Here is a 21568-nt window from a genome sequence, read left to right as displayed (position 1 = left end):
TAGCTAGTAAATATCGGAAGCAGGATTTACACCCAAGTCTTCTCAATCTGAGTCCGGACTGCTATCCATGACTCCATGCTATTCTAATTCTTATCTTACAGATGGAGAAACTGAAGGAATATAATGGTTCAAGATGACAGAGTTAAAATGGGAGTGTTGGAGCCAGGACTGGAAGCCAAGTCCGAACCCCAAATCCGAGGCTCTTCTTCCTAAGCCGCACTGCCTCACGCGTCCTCCTAGGCTCGGGTTTTTCTGTCAGCACTATGCATGTTTCCAAAGCAGCACGGGTCCTCCCCAAGGCCCATCTGTTTACTGCATAACTCCACAGCCTCTTATGTTTTGATTCTAAAAATAATAATCTGCTGTTATACACAATGGAGTGTGTGTGTGCGTATAGTATGTGTAAAAGCGCATACTCAAAACAGCAAGAAGAAAGAAAATAGGTGTGATTAATACATTTTCAACTGATAATAACAGTTTTAGTGGGTGGTATGTCATGAGCAGATTATCCTGCACTGAGAATAGTAACTAGTCACACAAAAACAAAAGGACAAATTCGATAACTAAAATACCAGGATGGCAACTTTGTTGAAGTAAGGAAGAGAAGCCTGGGGAGGTGGGAGGGGAGAATAATAATAAAAATGCTGTATAAGTGCAAGGCCATGGGGGGGGTACACTATAGGACAAGGCTGAAGGGATCCTTTGAGATCAGGTGATTAAACTCTTCCCCCTTCATTTTAACAATTAACAATAATAATAGCTAAGGTTTGCAGATATCTTTAAGGTTTACAAAGGATATTATAAACACTGTCTCATCTGATCCTCCCCAAAACTTAACCAATTTGAGGTGTTATTGCTCCATGTTAGAGGGGAGAAAACTAAGAAATCCTGTGACTTTCCCATGGTCACAAAGTTGATAAAAGGTGAGATGTGAACCCAAGTTTCTAGTGAATCTCAATTCAGATCTGGAGCTCTTCAACAGAGGAAGAGACTGAGGATAAAGAAGGGAAGCCCAAGGTCATATGTAGTAGGCAGCTGAAGCCCCTTTCAAATACCAGATCTTATTACTTCCAATGCAGCGCTCTCTACTGCTGTACTTGTTCCCAAGTAGAAATGTTAAATCTAGTGGGAAACCACAGGATTATTGGCCTGGGGTTGGAAGATAATCTCAGAGGCAGGCTAGTCCAATCCCTTCATTTTATAAATGAAGGTAGAACTAAATCCCAGAGGACAAGAAAGGCACTGGTTTGACCCAAACCCCTCTAATGAGATAAGAGGAGTGGTCTCCTCTAGAAGGTTTGCAAGCAAGGAAAGACTTTTTCAGAGCCCCTTTTCACCCTGTCTAGAACCAAAGGGCTCCAAAAATACCATTTCAAAAACTTGCAAAACATCATTTCAAGTCACTTTGAATAGGACACAGGAGAAAGAGTTCTGGATTGTGAGTCATTAGACTTTAGTTAGTTTATTCTCTGACAGTTCCTAGTTCTGCAGCTCTGGAAAAGTCAATTCACCCTTCACTCACCCTGTTTCTTTATCCGCAAAATTGCCTCCCTCCATCTCTTCCTTCCTTCCTTCCTTCTCTCTCTCTCTCTTTCTTTCCCTTCCTTCCTTCTTTCTTTCCTTCCTTCTTTCCTTTCTTCCTTCCTTCCTTCCTTCCTTCCTTCCTTCCTTCCTTCCTTCCTTCCTTCCTTCCTTCCTTCCTTCCTTATTCTTTCCTTCCTTATTCCTTCCTTCCTTCCTTCCTTCCTTCCTTCCTTCCTTCCTTCCTTCCTTCCTTCCTTCCTTCCTTCCTTCCTTCCTCCCTTTTCCTTCCTTCCTTCCTTCCTTCCTTCCTTCCTTCCTTCCTTCCTTCCTTCCTTCCTTCCTTCCTTCCTCTCAGAGTTTCAGCTTCTTCATCTATAATATGGGAATGATAACACTTGCCCTCTTTTTACAGATAAGCAACTTGAGATTCAGAGAGATTAAATGCAGTATGAAGCCACAAGTATAATGTGCACTTTACTAATAATTGAGCTTAACTGAATTTGGACTCCAAATTCTAGACACATTTGGGCTGAATTAGGGGTCTGAGCTCTGGCTCAGGGTCAGGGAGGTCATTTTGTTAGGGTCTTAAAGCACAGAGTCTGGAGCCAGAGATCCAAATTCCATATCACAGATTTGTTATTTCTGGGACTATGAGCAAATCATTTAACTATTAACCTCAGTTTTTTGCTTGTAAAATGAAGCAGTTTGATTAGATGGTCCCTGAGGTCTCATCCAGCTCTAATTCCTCTGATATTAACCGTAAATTATTAGTATTCATTTTTATTATTTTTCTTAAGCCCGCCTCTGCTCTTCAATGAAACATTTTTTTAACCCTAACTTTCTGTCTTAGAATCAATAATATGTATTATTTCCTAGGTAGAAGATGAGTGGTAAGGTCTAGGCAATGGGAGTTAAGTGACTTGCCCAGGGTCACACAGGTGGAACATGTCTGAGGCCACATTTGAGCCCAAGACCATCCCAGCTCTTTATCTCCTGAGCCACTTAGTTGCCCCTCAGAAGATATGTGTTTGAGTCCATAGGAATTAGAAAAGACAATGGACTCCCCTCATGGTCTGAGAGACAGGGAATAGGAGAGTTGGGCTGTGAACCCACCATCTTCCCCCCTGGACCCCATCTCTGGTAGGGGAATATTCCCTAGAGAAGGTGAAGCCCAAGTCAGGAGTTATGGCTCCAGTCCACTTCTGTAACCACTAAAGAATACTAAGGCATTTCAAGGGACAGGAAAAGAGATGGAGATAAAAACACTGATGGCTTATCAGGCTGCTTTCTCTGGATAATTAAACACACTTGCTTTGGAAAAGTATATGTTTGCATTTCCTGCCAGACTTCAAGCCATTCTAGGAATGGAACTGGACTAGAAGAAATCTATATGGAAATGCTTGAATCAAGACATCATCTTAATGTAGAGTAATAGCCATAGCCATAACTCGCACTTTTAGAGTACTTTAAAATTTATAAAGTGTTTTTCCCAACAACCCTGTGATTAGGAAATGTGAGGATTATTATACCCATTTTATACATAAGAAAATGGAGGCTTACTCCATTTCCAACATGAGGCCTTTTCTGATCTCTGCCCCCCCCACCAGCTGCTAGTGCCCTCCCCTAACCCTAGAGAATGATTTCTAATAAGTTTGCTTATATTCTGTATCCACTTCCCCCAATAGAATATAAGCCTTTGAGAGCAAGGATTGCTCAGTGGTTTAATGTGTATCCTAGCATTTAATAAATGCTTGTTGATTATTTGATTTAAAAGGCAAAAGGACTAGCCCAAGGTGACTCAGCTGCTAAGTGCCAAGCTCAGATCCCCAAATTCAGCCCATTCTTTACTTTGTCTTAGACTTGGAGTCCACATTCAGTTAATCAAAGTCAAGTGCACATTATACTTGTGGGTGCATACTACATTGAACCTCTCTGAATCTCAGGTTGCTTATCTGTAAAAAGAGAGTAGGTATTATCATTCCCATATTAAAGATGAGGAAACTGAAGCTCTAAGAGGAAGGAAGGAAGGAAGGAAGGAAGGAAGGAAGGAAGGAAGGAAGGAAGGAAGGAAGGAAGGAAGGAAGGAAGGAAGGAAGGAAGGAAGGAAGGAAGGAAGGAAGGAAGGAAGGAAGGAAGGAAGGAAGGAAGGAAGGAAGGAAGGAAGGAAGGAAGGAAGGAAGGAAGGAAGGAAGGAAGGGAGGAAGGGAGGAAGGGAGGAAGGGAGGGAGGGAGGGAGGGAGGGAGGGAGGGAGGGAGGGAGGGAGGGAGGGAGGAAGGAAGGCATTTATTGTTTAGTATGTGCCAGGCACTTTGCCAAGCACTTTACACATATTATCTCATTTGTTCCCCTTAACAAGATCTGGAGGTACTTGCTATTATCATCCTATTTTACAACTGAGGAAACTGAAGTAAATAAAGGTTAAATGATTTGCCCAAGGTCATACAGCTAATAAGTGTCTGAGGTCAAATTGGAATTCGGTCTTCCTGACTCCAGATTCAATGTGCTATGCCACCACCTATTTTGGGGGTTTTTGTTAGAAAACAAACACTCCCCAGATCTGGAGCTCATTCTCACTTTCATATTCTTTCTCTCTCCATCCCACCTTTTCCCTTGCTCGCTCTCGCTCTCTCTCTCTCTCTCTCTCTCTCTCTCTCTCTCTCTCTCTCTCTCTCTTCTTTCCTGTTTCTCTCTTCTCTCTCTTTCTCCTTTCTCTTTCCCTCTTTTTCTTTTTTGTAAACCCTTACCTTACATTTTGGAATCAATCCTGTGCATTAGTTCTAAGGCAGAAGAGCAGTAAGGGCTAGGCAATTTGCCAATGATTACCAGTCAGGAAGTATCTGATGCCACATTTGAACCCAGGACCTCCTATCTGTAGGCCTGCTTCTCAATCCCTGAGCCACCCAGCTGCCCCCTTTTTCTTTCCTCCCCTTCTCACCTCTCTCATCCTTTCCTTCTCTCCTCTCCTCTCTCCAGCACTCTGTCTCTGTGTCTGTCCATCTATCTATGTTTGTCTCTCTTTTTTCTTGGTCTCCAAATCTCACCCCAAGACTAAGTAGGGTGCAGAGACAGTAGGCCAATTTAACAAATATTCATTCAATTGGGCTGAATGTGCAATCACTGCCTGTGAGCTCTCATCCCTATTGAGTGTAAGGAATGGACAGTAACCCTTGTGCCAGCTCCTCCCTTGCTGCCGGTGGCTGGTGGGGTAAAACACTCTATAAAAGGGGAGCGATGATTTTCTCATGTGCTATTAAAGGGCACGACTGGCTATCTGAATTCCTGGGCTTTGTTGTTGTTGTCAGAGCTGTCTGGAGACACTTGGAAGAACAAAAAGTCATTTGTAAAAGAAGCACGTATGTAGAAACTTTTTGTAAACTGCATCTGGGGAATGAAGAATTAAAATGCCTTTTGCAGCAGTTAAGAACTCCTGTCAAGTACCCTCACAATGCACATTTAATGGTGAAATGGTGGCTGTTGGGGCATTGTTGTAGCAATAAAATATTTTACTGTTTTAAATAATAAAATTCAATTTAAATGTTAAACTCCATATGTTGTCATTCCCAGGCAAACTTCTCAGCAGAAACATCAGGTTTTTAGCTTCAAACCATTAAATGTCATTTTAATTAAATATATATATATATAATAATAATAAAGTGGAAATGCACACCACCATTAAAAATGCCCACTGGTTCCTCTGCCGTGAGCAGGGAAAAGGGTTTGCGTTTAGGGCCTAACCGGTAGGAGGGCTCCCCACTCACTTCACTTATAAAATATAACACCCACTGCTGCTGCGGTTCAGAAAGTTCATGGACAGAAGTCTGATTCATAAAACCCCCCAAAAAGGGAAAACAAATTCCCGGGAAGGAATGTTCCTGGTTTGATGACTGGAGGCCGCATACAGCACAGCCCTTGTCTTGAGATGTGAACAGCAGAGCTGCTGGGAGGGGAAAGGGAAGAATCCACTGGATTCTGGAATCAGAAACATTTATCGTGGAAAGAAATAGGGCCAAGTTAGCTCATCCCAAGGAGGAAATTCTTACCTTGGGGGGAGAGAGGTAGTGGGGAATATAAACTGGATCCAGGGGGGGGTTTCCCAGAATAAAAACCAGTTCTCCATAAGGAAAATAAATAGCCCTTCTGAGAAACTGCTTTTGTATTTTATCACTTTGCTAGAAAACTCAACTTTTTTTCTGTCATCTTTAAAATATCAGCTCACATTTCAGTAGACAGAATATCTTTCTCCAAAGTTGGATGGAGGGCTATTTTTAACTCCATTTTACATGTGAGGAAACTGATGTCAGGAGACAAAAAATGGTGTACAGAAGCATTGAGTCAGAGCTCAGAGAGACCTTATACAGACCTTTAAGTCTGACTCATTTTACAGATGAGAAAACTGAGGCTCCCTGTGGGTTACTTTACTAGGAAATGTTTGAGACTAGATTTGGACTTGGGTCTTTTGGATTTCAATTCTGGCACTCTACTACCCTGCTTATTTTATCTGCTGTCATCTGTGTGACCCCATTTAGTTTAGTTTGGGTTTATTTGTTTTTTTCATAAAGATACTAGAATGGTTTGCCATTTCCTTCTCCGGCTCATTTTACAGATGAAGAAACTAAGGCAAATGGGGTTAAGTGACTTGTCCTGGGTCACACAGCTAGTGTAGGAAGTCAGCTTGAAAGAAAGTTAAAACTTAGAAAAGAGTGACTGAGAACTTGCTCTCTCATTTACTGATTGGGACTAAGGATATATTATTTCTACTCAGTTTCCTCATTTATAACATGAAAGGCTTAGATTACATCACCTCTCAGGTCCTTTCCAGCTCTAATATTCTGTGATTTTATGAACTTGGTCAAGATGCTTTAAATACAGGACATCGATTTAGAACTTAAAGGGATCTTCTATTTCATCTGACCCAATCCTCCTCATTTTACAGGGAAGAAATCTGAAACTTTGAAAAATGACTCATCTAAAGTCACATTGATTTTTTTTTAGGTAGCCATCAGGAATTAAATCTGGGTCCTCTGGCTGAAAAGGCAGCATTCTCTCCAGGAATTCTGCCGTCACTGCCAATATTATCTCACAGCCTCATTCGCTCAATCTGGAGCAGCGGATAAACTCATACAGGAAAATCATATAAAGTTCTGGTGGTCAAGGGTGACTTCGCTTGTCTTCCTGTCCCAGATGAGGAGGTAAATGGAACATTTCCTTCCTGGCTGGCTTTGGAAGGAGTACAGGGCTGAATATACTATTGCATATAAAACTGTACTATTAAAATGGGGAATCCCAAGCTAGAAAACGTTCCTAAAGCTGTCAAAAATTAAAGGAGGTAATTAACATGGTAAAGAGCAAAAGAGCTGGATCTGGATTCCAAGGATTTTGTTTCTAACTCTGCTATGTGATAATAGGAAGTAACATTCATTTAGAACTTATCATTTACCAGTGTACTTCAAGTACATTCTAGTAATTGTTTATCAGCATAACTATTAAAAAAAGTGTTCTGTGTAATATCCCCATTTTATAGATGGATGGGGAAACTGAAGCACGTGGCCACAGAAATTTAGCATGAAGGGTTATCTCAAGAAGTGGAAACATGACTTACAAAGATCATCCTCAACTCTATTCTACAGTTGTATAGCAGAAAGTATTGGCTCTGGAATCAGAAGACTTGGGTTCAAGTTCTAAGTTATGTTATTTATTATTTATATATTTCATTTTTATTATATTTATATTTATTATTATAAATAATATTTATATTATATTATTTATAATTAATATTTATTATTATATTGTTTTTATATATTATTATATTTATATAATATATAATATATTATTATAATTAGTGACCTAAGAGGAATTTTTAAATTTTCTGTTTCAATTTCTTCATCTATAAAATGATCAAGTTGGTAGCTTTTGAGGTCCTTTCCGGGTCTGGAACTATTATCATATAAGGGATAATTTTTATTATTGTTAATAATTATATAATTTATTTGATGCATTAAGGTTTACAAAGTGTTTTACATACACAATCTCATTTGATCCTCCCCAAACCCCTATTAAGTGGGTGCTATTATTATTATTTTATATTATATATATTATTATTTTATAGATAAGAAAATGGACACAAACAGAGATGAAATGACTTGCCCAGGGTCACACAGCTACTATGTGCCAGGATTCCTGAGCCCAGCACTCAGATGCCAGCTACCATCTGATGGGGACAGGAGGTTAGTCTGAGATCTGAATGTGAAACATCCTTCCTTCCCAGATGACAGCAGAGAAACAGGAAAGTACTTAGAATTTTGTCCTAAAAAATCTTGAAAGGCATTAGGATAAGGGTTATTAACATGCAGTCTGTGACCTTTGACAGGAAAATGATAAACTCTTCATTTTCAGGAATGCCTAAAATTTAGCATTTCATTCAATAACAAAAAAAATAAAAACGTTATTCTGAGAATGGGTCCATAGCCTTCAGCAGACCACCAGAGGAGTCTGGGACACGACCTGCCTGGGCATCTTAGGATTCAGAGTAAGAAAGGGCTTTGGACATTGCCTGGCCCACATCCTTCCCCAGATGGCAGGAGAAATCGCCGAGGTGAGCATCAGTACCCAGGTCATCCAAGGCCAGATTTTCTACCAATTTCTCATGACTTCTTCCTTCCAGTGGTACCCTTAGGGCTGAGAGGTAGCACAGAGTCCTAAAGAGCTTCACTTAGAGTCCTGAAGAGGTCAATTCAAATCTTGCCTCAGATATTTGCTAGCTGTGGGACCTTGGGTAAGTCATTTCACCTCTTGAGGCCTCAGTTTCCTCATTTGTTTTTATTTATTTAATTTTATTAATTTAATTTTATTATTATTTTATATATAATTTTAAATATTTTCCCATGTTTACATGATTCATTTTCTTTCCTTCCCCTCTTCCCTCCCCCCTCCCAGAGCTGACAAGCAATTCCACTGGGTTGCACCAGCTTCCTCATTTGTAAAATTAAGGAGTTTGGACTCAATGGTCACACTAAGGCCCCTTTCAGCTCTAAATCTGTGGTATAATGAGTCAGTTTTTTCACCTGCAAAATGGAATTCGGGAAGGGATAGAGGGGGAAGGATTGATTAGGTTAGATTACTATGGCAGAGCAAAAAGGACAATGAAATGGAGCCAGGGAATCTAGGATCGATGTGGCCTGCATTTCTCTTTTTTGAAACATCTGGCTAATTCAACTGAGGCAGCACCTCTGAGATGCCGAGTTCCTATTTCGCTTCCAATTTGTTGCTTATGTGTTATTTTTGCTTCCAATGCATTAACTTATACTTACAATACTTCAATCTCCTTAGTGACTATCTGAAATTTATTTAGTTATCAAAATAAACTGCTCCATTCTGGTGGAAGGGAGGGGATGCAGCACTCAAAGGCAATTTTGATTTCATTATAGAAAAAGAAAAAGCTCTCCCTCTTCGCATGATTCAATCAGCAGAATGCTTGTTACTTAAGGGCTGGGGTCTCTCTTCCACCTTTATTGAATAGCACAAGTGTATTCAGACTTATGGGGAAGCCCAGGGCAACCCACAGATAGCTGTGCCCACTTGCAAAATCGCAGCCTGCAATGTGCCTTTGTGTTATTCCCAGGAAAGAGAAAGTGCTCATGGAAAACACCTGGGAGGCACATGTGCAGGTCATACACAGATAATAAGGGGAGGCACACAAAGACCCAGTGACCCGGAAAGTCAGAAGACCTGGATGAGAGTCCCTGACCTGTTCCTTTTCAGAAGTCAAATGCCCCCTCTGAGTCTTCATCCCTAAGGTGGGAACAACAGAAAGCCTTTGATGGCCACATCCCCCCAGGGATGCTATAAGGACCCTGGAGACTGTGGTCATTATAACTGCCTCCATATCCACAGGTCTCTATATTTATCTATCTCTATTGACCTCTATTCTGTCTACCTACCGATGTCTAACCACCTATCTAGCCATTTCTATCAGCCTTCCTATAGCTATGTACTTATAGCTATCTTTATCTATCTACCGATACCTACTTATCTATCTATCCATCTATCTATCTCTATTTATACCTATATTTATCTACTTATCTACTTACTTACATCTATCTACTTATCTAGCTGTCTCTATCTTCCTATATCTATCTATCCATCCATCCATCCATCCATCATCTATCTATCCATTCATCATCTATCTATCCATCTATTCATCCATCATCTATTTATCCATCCATCCATTATCTATCTATCCATCAAACCATGTATTTGTCCATCCATCATTTATATATCCATCTATCTATCATCTATCTGTCCATCCTTTCATCCATCATCTATTTATCCATCCATCCATCATCTATTTATCCATCCATCCATTATCTATCTATCCATCAATCCATCTATCTGTCCATACATCATTTATATATCCATCTATCATCTATCTATCCATCCTTTCATCCATCATCTATTTATCAATCCATCCATTATCTATCAATCCATCTATGTGTCCATCAATCATTTATATATCCATCTATCTATCCATCCTTTCATCCATCATCTATTTATCCATCCACCCATCCATACATCCATCATCTATTTATCCACCTATCAATCATCTACCTATCCATCCATTCATCCATCATTTATTTATCTATCTATCCATCCATCATCTATCTATCCATCCATTTATCCATCATCTATTTATCTATCTATCCACCAATCCATCCATCATTTATCTATCCATCACCTATCTATCCATCCATTCATCCATCATTTATTTATCCATCAATCCATCCATCTATCCATCCATCCATACTTATCTATCTATCTATTCTAATATTTCTCTTTCTCTCTCTCTCTCTCTCTCTCTCTCTCTCTCTCTCTCTCTCTCTCTCTCTCTCTCTCTCTCTCTCTCCTTTTCTCTTTTATTCTCTCAGATGGTGGCAAGGCTCTGAAAACTCCTTAGAGTTCTAGATTGTGATCAGAAGATTAATTTTTGAGTTTTGGTTTTAACACTTAGATTTGTGTGACTATTTGAAAGTCACCTAATCTTTCTGAGTCTTAATTTCTTTTTTTGCCAAATGCAGATAATACTGCCCAACTTACTTCACATTGTTACTGGTGAAAAGCCCTTGTTAAGTTGTTAATATTGTTAAAATGTGTATGCATAGAACTAGATTAGATGTCTTCTAAAGTCCTTCCAAATGTATAATTCTAGGATTTAATCAATCAACCGGCATTGCCACACTAAGTATCTATTAATCCCCAGACACTATGCTAAAGATACAAATTTAAAGATGAAAGAGTGCTTGTCCTCAAGGAGCTTATATTCTATCAGGGAAAACAATAGGTACACACATAAGTGTTTTTATATATAAGGTACACACATAAGTGTTTATATATATAAATAGTACTTATTTTTATAATTTATAATAAAATATATATTCTATATATTAATATAGACTATAAAATAAATTAGATATAACAATATAACATTAAACTATATAATTTATAACAATGTAAATCATAACTACCTGCACGATTTTAAGAGGATTTTATACATGTTTACATTTATCCTCTGGAAAAAATCAGCATCTGCATTCATTATTTGGGGGAAGGAAGGCAGCTCTGAATTTTACTGGACTCAAATGGATTTCTCTAATTGTACTTGTAATGTCCAATACCACTAAACAATAAGAATGGCTCCCATTTCTAAACTCCTTGCAGTTAATTCTAATTCAATAACTCATATTTACAGAGTCTTTTAAGCAAGATCCATAAAGTATTTTCGTCACAACAACTGTGTGATGCATGTAGGAGCCATTCTGGGATCTTACATCTGGAAGGGACCTGGCAGACTGTAGAGTCTAACATCATTACATGAGGCCACAAAGACTTCTGCTCTCCAAGGGACTTGCCTAAGGTCACATGGATAAAAAGCATCAGAAAGAGAGAGACTCCAGAGACAGGGTTCTTTTTTGTAGTATGATGACTTCCACAGAGGTAGGTGACTATTACCTAGCCTTACCACTCTTCTGCCTTGAAACCAATATACATTATTGATTCTAAGACAGAAGTAATAATTAAAAAAAAATAGAGGCCTCAGCCATTTCCTAGCTGTGTGACCCTGGGCAAGTCACTAGCAGGATTTCTATGTGCCCAGTGCCTAGCCTTTATAGCTCTTCTGCCTTCGGACCAACACATAGCATTTTAATTATAATTTAATTTATAATTATGATATAATTTAATTATAGAATTTAAAATAATTTATTTTAATTAAATTTAACTTAATTTTTAAAAGTATTAAAAATAAATAATATAAAAAGAAATGCCAGCTACAATTATGATGAATTAATAATACCTACCTCCCAGAACTGTCAGAGAATCAAATGAGATAATCGTTGTAAGTTACTGTATTCTGTGCACCATGGCAGGCACATAAAGTGCTATAGAAATGCTGGCTATTATTATGATTATGATTATTAATAATACCTACCTCCCACAGTTAATTTGAAGATCAAATGAGATAGTATCTGTAAAGTGCTTTGCACATCTTAGAGGGGCACCAAAGGCTCTTTATTAGGCATAGTAGAACAGAAATTACTCATCTCTGTAAAGAGGAACCTGTAGCTAATGCCAGCCCCCAGACCATGCCCCTTGACTGCAAGGTCACTGCGCTCACCACTCTACCCAGCCGTCTCTCTCTGTCTCCTGCAGAGTCTCTGGCGTTGGCTCTGACTTTCTAGAGGAACAGGGGGTTTCTTTTTCTGACGTCCCCTGAAACAGACTAGAAAAGCGCCCTTCCAGGAGAGGGTGAAGCCCCAGATCTCCAGGAGCGACTGTATCGAGAATGGCTCCCAGAATTCCAGGACAGGCTCGGGGAGGCCCTGGCTTGACCAGAGACCCCCTCTATGTTACCAGCCAATGAGGAATGCCGGAGAGAGAAAGCTCAGTACCTGGCTTTATTGAGTGGAGTAAATCACAGTTGATGCTGGCCAGGTTTTAGCAGGATTTCTAAACAGGATTTCTATTTGCATTCTTAATGGTAGCTAATCCCTTTAAGCAAAAGTACTACAATTAAAGTAACCCTGTAAGCTGGTATGTTTCCCCTGTTTTATCTGTACCTCCTACTCCTAGGGAGGAAAAAAAAAAGGGAAAACCCACAACCCACAAACTATAATTTCATTAGAGTGGGAGATCCCAGATAGCTTATTCTCTTCCACTCCTGTTAACAGACTGGATGACGGAGAGCACCGAGGGGGGAAAAATAAACTTTGCTCAATGAGGCCCTTGACCAGGTTCTTGAGGGGTTAATACCTTAAGCCCACTGCCTTTCCTGAAGCTCTGAGGAATAGTTCACGGGCCTCGGATGTCAGCAAGCTGGCGCCTGTCTTCCCTGACTGCGACTCAGGCTCCTTCCTACCCCAACAGAAAATGTCCATCCACAATGACAGTCAAAAAATGTCAGCCCCGAGTGGTGGGCCTTCTGGAAGCCTTTGTTGGGCCTGTCCTTGGGTGATGGAGGATCAGTGGGGCCTTTATTGGAAGGTCTCCCAGCTTGGGGGAGCCTGACGGGTCCTATAATCCATCAGGAACGTGCAGTCACCCACAGGCCGTGAAGGCACAGCAGTGTTACGGGACCCTCCAGTGCTGACGTTGTTAACCAGAGAACTGGACATGTAGATAGATTTCAGTGGGAAGGCGAGCATGTATGGGGGGAAAATCATCTCTATTTCTGCTCAGCTTAACTGAAATTTAGAGTTTCTTTCAACTATTTAAAAACATTCTCCTAAAATGGGAGCCAAGGGGTCCGTGACACAAATAAAGGCAAAGAGCCCTTGCTTTCCTTCCTGGCTCTGAGTGGGCATCCCTTTCTAATTCAGCATGTAGCACCGTGCCGGGTACCTGTGGGACACTTAATTAATGCTGGACTGAATCGCCATTCAATTAAAATGCATTGATCCCCTACAGATAGGATCTGAGGCAAGTCCACTATGAAAAGTGTTGAGGAGAGAGCCGACAAAACGGGATCACTCCATTTTTAACCGTCACTAACAATTGCTGACCGTGTCCTCTGAAGTGCTTTGATAGCCAACCCTTTCAAATCAGAGTCAGGGGCAGAGAGATGGGGGGCTCAGAGGACCGGCGGGGTGTTTGAGCCTTTCCCTCCGCTCTGGCTCCTGGGGGCTCTCTGTTGTTTGCAGCTAACTTGGGGACCAAGAAAGATCACAAAACAAAGTGGCATTTGAGGCTGTGGCGGTGGAGATTGCGAACAAACATATGGCACCCAGCATGCACACCCATAGACGGATGAGGAGGAAAGGAACCGGGGAAATGATCGGATGAGGCAAGGACAATGTCCCCTTGGCATTCCCTGAGGGGGAAGGAAAGAAAAAGACAAGTAGACACGCTTGGCGCCTGGCATGAGCATGATGGCAGCTGAGGTGAATGAGACTCCAGAGGTGAAGCAGGCTGAGGCTCTCAGGGGGGTGATTTATGCCCACCTGTTCCCTGTAATAACCAGACAAGTTTGGCACCTTTGGGGCTCCTCCAATAAGTCTCTGGTCTCTTGGAGATGTATCTGGGGCCTTCAGGGTACCAAGAAAGCCCAAGGGGAGGCCATTCCAGTCTTAGGGGATTGTCTGCTCTAAAATGTCACAGCCAGCTCTTTGGCACCAGCTCCCCGCCCTGAGAATCCCTCCGTCCCCTTTCAGTTTCTTGTCTGGTTTCCTTCCAAAGGCCAAGGTGGTCACCACAAGAGTGTTCAAGCACCAAGTTGCTTCTCTATGGAGTCAGAGGCGCTCTCTACCATGACAGCCAGTCTCCACCATCCATCCCACTCAAATGAGCTCCTACAGCGCCATGAAATTAGAATGAAGAGACACACAGGTGAAAGTTGTAGCGGAGGGAAGCCGGCCCTGAGCATGGAGGAATGGAGAAGCACCGAGAGCATGGAGCCACGGCGGCAAACATGGCGGGCGTGCGAGTGAATGTCTCTTCGGTTCACAGGCAGACAAAGAGGACTCACAACACGGACACACACCAACCCTACCTTCTCCGGCTTCTTTGCCTTTCCTGTCAGGTAACTCTAACCCCGTGCCCCCTGAGGGATACAGGGAGACGTCTGTTGGCACAGGCCAACTGCTGGCTGTGTCCTCCGTCATCTCATACATCTGCCCTTCCAGCGGCTGCAGGTGCCAGTTTAGGCCAAACAGGTGCATGGCTGTGGTGAGCAATGAGAAAAGTCATCTTTTTCTGTGAGAAGGGGAAAGGGAATTTCCAAACACAAAGGGAGGAGGGGAAATACGGGCACCGGGGAAAAGTGGAGGCTTCGGGGACTCCTGGCCCACGTCTACTTCAAGGACCAGTCATTTCGCCATTGTGGTAGCTCTTTCCATAGATGCGACTCTGGACCCCTTTATGACCTGAGGAGAGGAGCTTCAAAAGCTGTTGTGGTGGACAAATCCAAGAGGCTGGGGCGAACCTGAGGACGGAGCCTCCCCCAACACAGCTCCCCTGGTTTTCAGATGAGAGACACCAAGTCCTTTGCTGGGTCTGGACTCAAAGGCTCTATCTTGGAAGCCCCCTCCTACCTTTCCAGTCCTCTTAGGTCTTACTTCCCACTGGATGGACTCTTCCATCCAATGACCCTGACCTCCATGAACAAGGCACGCCGTCTCTGAGCTCCGGCTATCCCTCTTGCCTGGAATCTCTTCCTCCCAGCTTCCCTGGCTTCCTGCGAGTCCCAACTAAAATCCCCTCTTTTACAGGGAGTCTTCTCTGAACCCTCTTAGTTCTAGGGTTTCCCTTCCCTTAATTATTTCTAATTATCCTGTATAGAGTTTGCTTCATAGACATTTATTTTATTTGTTGTCTCCTTCATTAGAGTGGAGGCTCCTTGAAGGCAGGGACTATTTTTTGTCTCTTTTTGAACAGTACCAGACACTGAGTAGACACTTAAATATTACTGAGGATTACCTAAGTGGCTCAGTGGACAGACATTGGATCTGGAATCAGGAAAACCTGACCTCAGACACTTCCTTAGCTGTGTACTATTGGGCAAGCCACTTTACTCTGTTTGCCTCAGTCTCCTCACCTGCAAAACGAGCTGGAGAAGAAAGTGGCAAACCATAATTTTGGCCAAGAAGACTCCAAACGGGGTCACAAAAAGACACAACTAAGAAGACCGAACAATAGCGACAAAAAGTTGGATAACCATGACAAAGTCACTGTATCTACTCCAAGTCTCAGTCTTCTCATCTATAAAATTGGTACAATGGGTAGAGCATTGGGATTTTGAATCAGGAAGACCTCAGTTCAAATCCTGCTGCAGATACTACTAGCTGTGTGATGCAGGACAAGACCCCTCTCCTCTGCCTACCTCAGTTTCCTCATCTGTAAAGTGGGGATAATAATAGTGCCTACTTCCCAAGGTTGTTGTAGGCAGCAAAGGAAATAAGAGGTGTAAAGTACTTTGTAATCTTTATATGATTATCTATCTTTATACAGATGTACACACACATAGATCTATATACACATATATGTGCATGTTTATGTAATACACATATGAATAGATATAGGTATGTATATATAAACATATTTACATTAGCATATATTATATATAATGTTACATATAAATAGATATTATACATTATTAATTTATACTCTATTATATTATACAATATTATGTTACATTACATTACATTGTATTATATTATATTATGTTATATTAGCTGACTTAGGTGGGGGTGCTGGTGAACAACTTGCTTTGTATAATCCCCAAAGCACCAATGGAATGTGGGATTTCCTCCTAGTTTTGTTGTTCTCCCAGGAGAGGACATGGGGGGCTAGGCAGTCCAGGGGTGGAGGGAGCAGATGACGTAAGCACAGAGCAAACTCCATCTGCCTCCGCCAGGAGAATTTTGGATTTCCTGATAATCAGGTCAAGGACCCCTCCCTGGGATCCATGGAGGCAGGAATGCTGATTGAATTTGCATTGAGCCTAGGCCTGAACTCCATGTGGCTTGTGCAGAGCACGCAAAGCCACCCGCTGTACGAGGCTTGTTCCAAGAACCGATGTGAGGCAATTAGACCAAAGCAGGGACCGGTGCATGGAAAAAGTAAACATATGTCTGGCGAGAGCCTGGGCTGGATGGAAGAAGGCTTGCTTCTGAGAATACAACAAAGGAAAAGGCCTGGCTCTGTGGCATCGTTTTTTTCCTCTCTGTCTTTGCTGACATAAACACTTCATCTTTAACAAATTCCCTGATGTCCTTTTAGGCTTCCCACAGGTCTAAAATCTTCTGGTGTCCATTTGGAAAGCCGTATCTTCTTCCTGAAGCCCTTGCCATCCTGATGGACACTCTATCAAATGCAAATTTCTAAATAAAATATATGGCTTAATTTCTTTTTTCTTTTAAATAAAAAGCCTTACTTTGCATCTTGGAATCAGTACTGCGTATTGGTTCCAAGGAAGAAAAGCAGTAAGGGCTAGAAAATTCAGGTTCAGTGACTTGCCCAGGGTCACATAGCCAGGAAGTGTTTGAGGCCAAATTTGAACCAGGTCTGGCTCTCTATCCACTGTGCTCCCTAGCTGCCCTGAAAATACAGTTTTAGATGGACAAGAGACTCAAAATCCTAACCCCAGAGCTATCCCCAGAGCAATGGCCTGGCATGACTCCCAGGGCCTGTGAGCCCTCAATCCCTGGAGGGCTTCAAGCCAAAGATCAGTGCAGGTGACTGATCACTTCTCAGGGACATTGTGGACCAACTCCTGATTTGCACAGAAATTCTGCTAATCAACCATTGCGGTCCCTGCTAGCTCTGAGATTCTGTGATTTTCTGATTTGGCTGATCGTCCAGCCATTCCTAAGGCCATATTGCCATACTCTGACCAAGCCCTTGAGTCTATCCCATCATCCAGACAGTAACCTAAAAGAGCAGCCCCCTGCAAATCAGGCATATTTGGTAAGGGCTTTGTTTCTGGGTTGTGAAATGAAACTATTGTAGGCTTGTGGTGATAACAATAGTTGCCATTTTTATAGTCTTGAAATTGTTCATTGTATATCCCACTCGAGTTTTACTATAACCCCGTGAAGCAGTCACTGCAGGTATTTTTATTTCCTTTTTACAGAAGGGGAAACTGAGGCTCATGGTCATAAAGCTAAGTAAGTATCAGAGGTGGCATCAGAACCAGAGTTTTCCTAACTATTAGGTCCAACAGTCTATTTACTATGGGGCATGTCGTCTCAACTCTCTAGGCATGGATTTCCTCCATCTTATGAAATAAGGATAATTATATTTGCACCAGTTTATTTCATTTAGGTGTAGTGAATAAAGAACTTTATAAATTATATGGGCCAAATCAGGTAACATCCACAAAGGTCTTTGTAACCATAAAATGTTAAATATTGCTATTGTTATTTCTTTTTTCTAAACCAAAAGCCAAAGATAGTCATAGCTGGGAGTTAGCATCCTAAGTTGCTTCATTTGTGTGTGTGTGTATATATATATATATATATATACATATATATGTATATAATATGTATATAATATATGTATGTATATATAAATATATATATATATATATATTTTAAACCCTTACCTTCTGTCTTGGAGTCAATACTGTGTATTGGCTCCAAGGCAGAAGAGTGGTAAGGGCTAGGCAATGGGGATTAAGTGACTTGCCCAGGGTCACACAGCTGGGAAGTGTCTGAGGCCATATTTGAACCCAGGACCTCCCATCTCTAAGCCTGGCTCTCTGTCCACTGCGCCATCCAGCTGCCCCTCATGTGTATATTTTTAAATGAGGAAATTACATTGGTAATAAACTGAAATTACCATGGCAGTAAAATAGACATGTTTTTCCATTGGCTTGGGATATTCTTAGTTGAGGTAAGCATAGTTCAAAAAGAACCATGCTTTGGATCCAGAAGACCTGATTTCGGTCCTTATTGCATAGGGCAAATCATTTGACCTGAGTCTAAATTCTCCTATTTGTAAAATAAGGGAGGTCGGACTAGACAAGTTCTAAAGCCTTTTCTAGCTTTAAATGTGTGACTTTATGAGTTGTCTCAATCTTTGACACTTTCTATAAGGGCAACCTTGGGCAAGTCATAATTAATCCCTCTGGGTCACAGTTCCCCGTATTAAATGAGGGGACTGGACTGGATGACCTCCAAAGTCCCTTTCAATTTGGAATCTATGATCTGTGATTCTATGACAGATATTTCTAAAGATGAATTAACTCACCTCTCCTTTTACTATCTCTCCATTTTGATCTCTTCATTGGCAACTCCTCAAATAATTGAACAATTGTCAGGAACTCAGACAGCTCAGATGAATATAGCTAAAAGAGCACTTTCTTACCCTTTAGAATCAATTAGCTTCTCTAATTGTACAAAGAGTATTGTCTTGCTAATAAGTAATTAGAATTAAGTAATGTAAGAATGAGCACCCTTTAGGAAGAGAAACTGCTTACTCAGTAAGTTTCCCCTTTTTTAGAACTAACAGAAGAATGAAAGATAGGAGGTAAAAAAGGAATAAAGAATGGAAGAAAAAAGAACAAAGGAAGAAAGGAAGGGAAGAAAGAAAAAAGAAGGGAAGGAAGGCAAGAAGGAAGAGGGAGAGAAAAAAGAATGATAGAAAAGAAAAAACCTTATAAAAATACATCTTCACCAGGAACAAGGAACAAACATTGGAACTAAACTTTGTCACCCAGAAAATGTAAAGAGGACTTATCACAGGAAATCACAGACTCATAGAATGTTAGCATTAGAAAGGAATTTAGAATATAGAGTTAGAGGTGAAAAGTGATCTTTTAACTTAGAATGTTTTTAACACGGACAATTAGAGATGGAGTCTAAGAATATGTACTATTCGAATAAACACAGACTATTAGCGCTGGAAGAGACCTTAGAACAAAATATGTCAGAATCAGACTATATAAAAATGTTGGAGTGGGACTTAGAGTCCATCTATCTCAACCTTCTTATTTTAAAGCAGAGGAGGAGGCAGTGTTCTACCTGCACACTGTCTCCTGGCTGTTCAACATGGCTTCCAAATTAATAAATTTTTCTTTTTAGTAAAAAAAAAAAAATCTGAGGAATCTATGGTCCAAGTAAGGAAAGAGACTCGCTCAAAGAGAAACAGTGACAGTGATGTTTTCTTTGTATTTTTTTCTTTTCTTTTTCTCTCCAACCATCCATATATCTATCCATCATCCATCCATATATGCATATAAAAATGTGTATATGTGTTTTTAAAAACCCTTGGTAGCAGTAAGCTCAGGTTATTCCAATAAATTAACAACTGAAAGCACCTGTCCAAAAATATTTCATTAGGTGGGGTTGTGACTACATAATGTTGAATTTCCTTCCCTATCCCAAGATTCCATGATGAACACTGGAGTGAGAGGTTGCATAATTGAGAAAGGGGAAGTGCAGAACAAAGCGGAATAACTAATACACCATGACAATGGTCCTTAGACAACAGTGGAAGGATGGTGATTTCCAGTCTCTGGACAAGAACAAAGGAACTGCAGAAGAATAAGAGGCAGCAGAGGGGAGGAGTGAAAAGAGCAATGAAGAAAGAGGGTTCCCCAATAATACTAGTGGGAAAGAGGGGTTCCATTGAAGAGTACTCCATTGTGCCTGCAGCAGAAGGCAAGGACATTGCAATGGCTTTAGTCTGGGAGGAATCTGTGCATTGTAAAAGCATCTTCTCTGAAAGAATATTATGCCACCAACAGCAATTTCCCTTCACAAGAAAAGAGCCACCCAAGTTCCAAGGGATTCTATGCTGTTAGAATACAAACTCCAGAAGCTCCTACCAATCTGAAATGTTTTCAAGTATTGGTCTAATTATAGTTTATATTCTGTTGTTTAAAGACCAGCCTAATTAGGTGTATAGAGAGGTTCATTGCTAGAGAACAGGCCATCAGGAGATGACTATTTTAGACCACAGAGACATTCAACCATTCAATACACCTTTATTAAGCACCTCTTCTATTCCAAACGAGATGCAAAGATGAAAATGAAAAGTCCCTTCCCTCAAGAGGCTATTCTACTGGGAACAGGAGGAATAATATGTCCATAGAAAATTAAAAACAAAATAAATATGAGGTCATTTCTAGGGGAAGGGTAATATAGCAAGTAGTGATGACCAAGACAGGCTTCGTGTAGGTGGAGGTAATTGAATTGAGCTCTGAAGTAGGCTGAGGACTCTTGGAAATGGAGGTGAGAAGGAAGCATGTTCTGGAGATGGGGGGATAGCCTTTGGCAAGGATACAGAGATGGAATATGGAATACTGTGTATGGAAATAGCAAGCAGACCGATCTGATTAGAGGATAGAAATCTTGAAGGAGCCTAATGAGTGACAATCCTAGAAAAGGAAGCAGGAGCCAGACTGTGAATGGCTTGGATGGATGTGCCTGTCATACAGACAGTATAGGGGACAAAAAGTTGGGAAGCCCATGCAGAACACTGGTACCTCTGAAGTAATAAAAGAACATGAGGGAAAGTCTTCAGAATACTGGGTAGAGTTTTTATAAAAGATTTATAGAAAAACATGAATAAGAATCTAAAGAATAACAATGATAGCCACACTGATAAAATCACAGAAGCAACAAAGTGGCCTTAGATTTACAGACTATGTTACTCACAATGAACCTGGGAAGTAGCTCATCTCCACGTACCCATTTTAGAGAGGAGGATGTTGAGGCTCAGAGAAATGAAAAGACTTGTCTGATAAGGGAAAAGTGCTGAACCCAGCCTCAAACTCAGGTATTTTGACTCAAAAGTTTTGGGGTTTCTTTCCTGTCATACCATTAAATTGTAACACCCTCACTGACCTAAAGAGGGGTGCATATGGCTAATATGTTTCTGACTATAAAGGGATATTGCCTTCAACTGATTCTTTATGGGGGGCAGACCTTTATAATGCTTTTCCTAACTTTAGTCTGTCCATCTCACTTGCCTTTTTGAAGAATTTTTGCTCTCATTTTATATTCTCTTGCCTGGTATCCAAGATCTCTTGCCTATAGGGACCTGGATTCTCTG

The 21568-nt window shown here is 40.9% G+C and overlaps 1 protein-coding gene across 1 annotated transcript in view; it reads right to left on the bottom strand.

Annotated features, from left to right (window-relative positions):
• The window catches only part of TENM4 (teneurin transmembrane protein 4), a 749441-nt gene that overhangs the window by 304393 nt on the left and 423480 nt on the right, over positions 1-21568 (bottom strand). The window contains exon 7 of the mRNA XM_056826133.1: positions 14562-14732. Within this exon, the coding sequence (XP_056682111.1) occupies positions 14562-14732 (171 nt within the window). The remainder of the gene's footprint in view (positions 1-14561; positions 14733-21568) is intronic.

Source organism: Monodelphis domestica, chromosome 4 (assembly GCF_027887165.1).
Source record: "Monodelphis domestica isolate mMonDom1 chromosome 4, mMonDom1.pri, whole genome shotgun sequence".
NCBI lineage: Eukaryota > Metazoa > Chordata > Mammalia > Didelphimorphia > Didelphidae > Monodelphis > Monodelphis domestica.
Note: the sequence above shows the minus strand (reverse complement) of the source record. Positions and strands in the feature narration are given on the sequence as shown.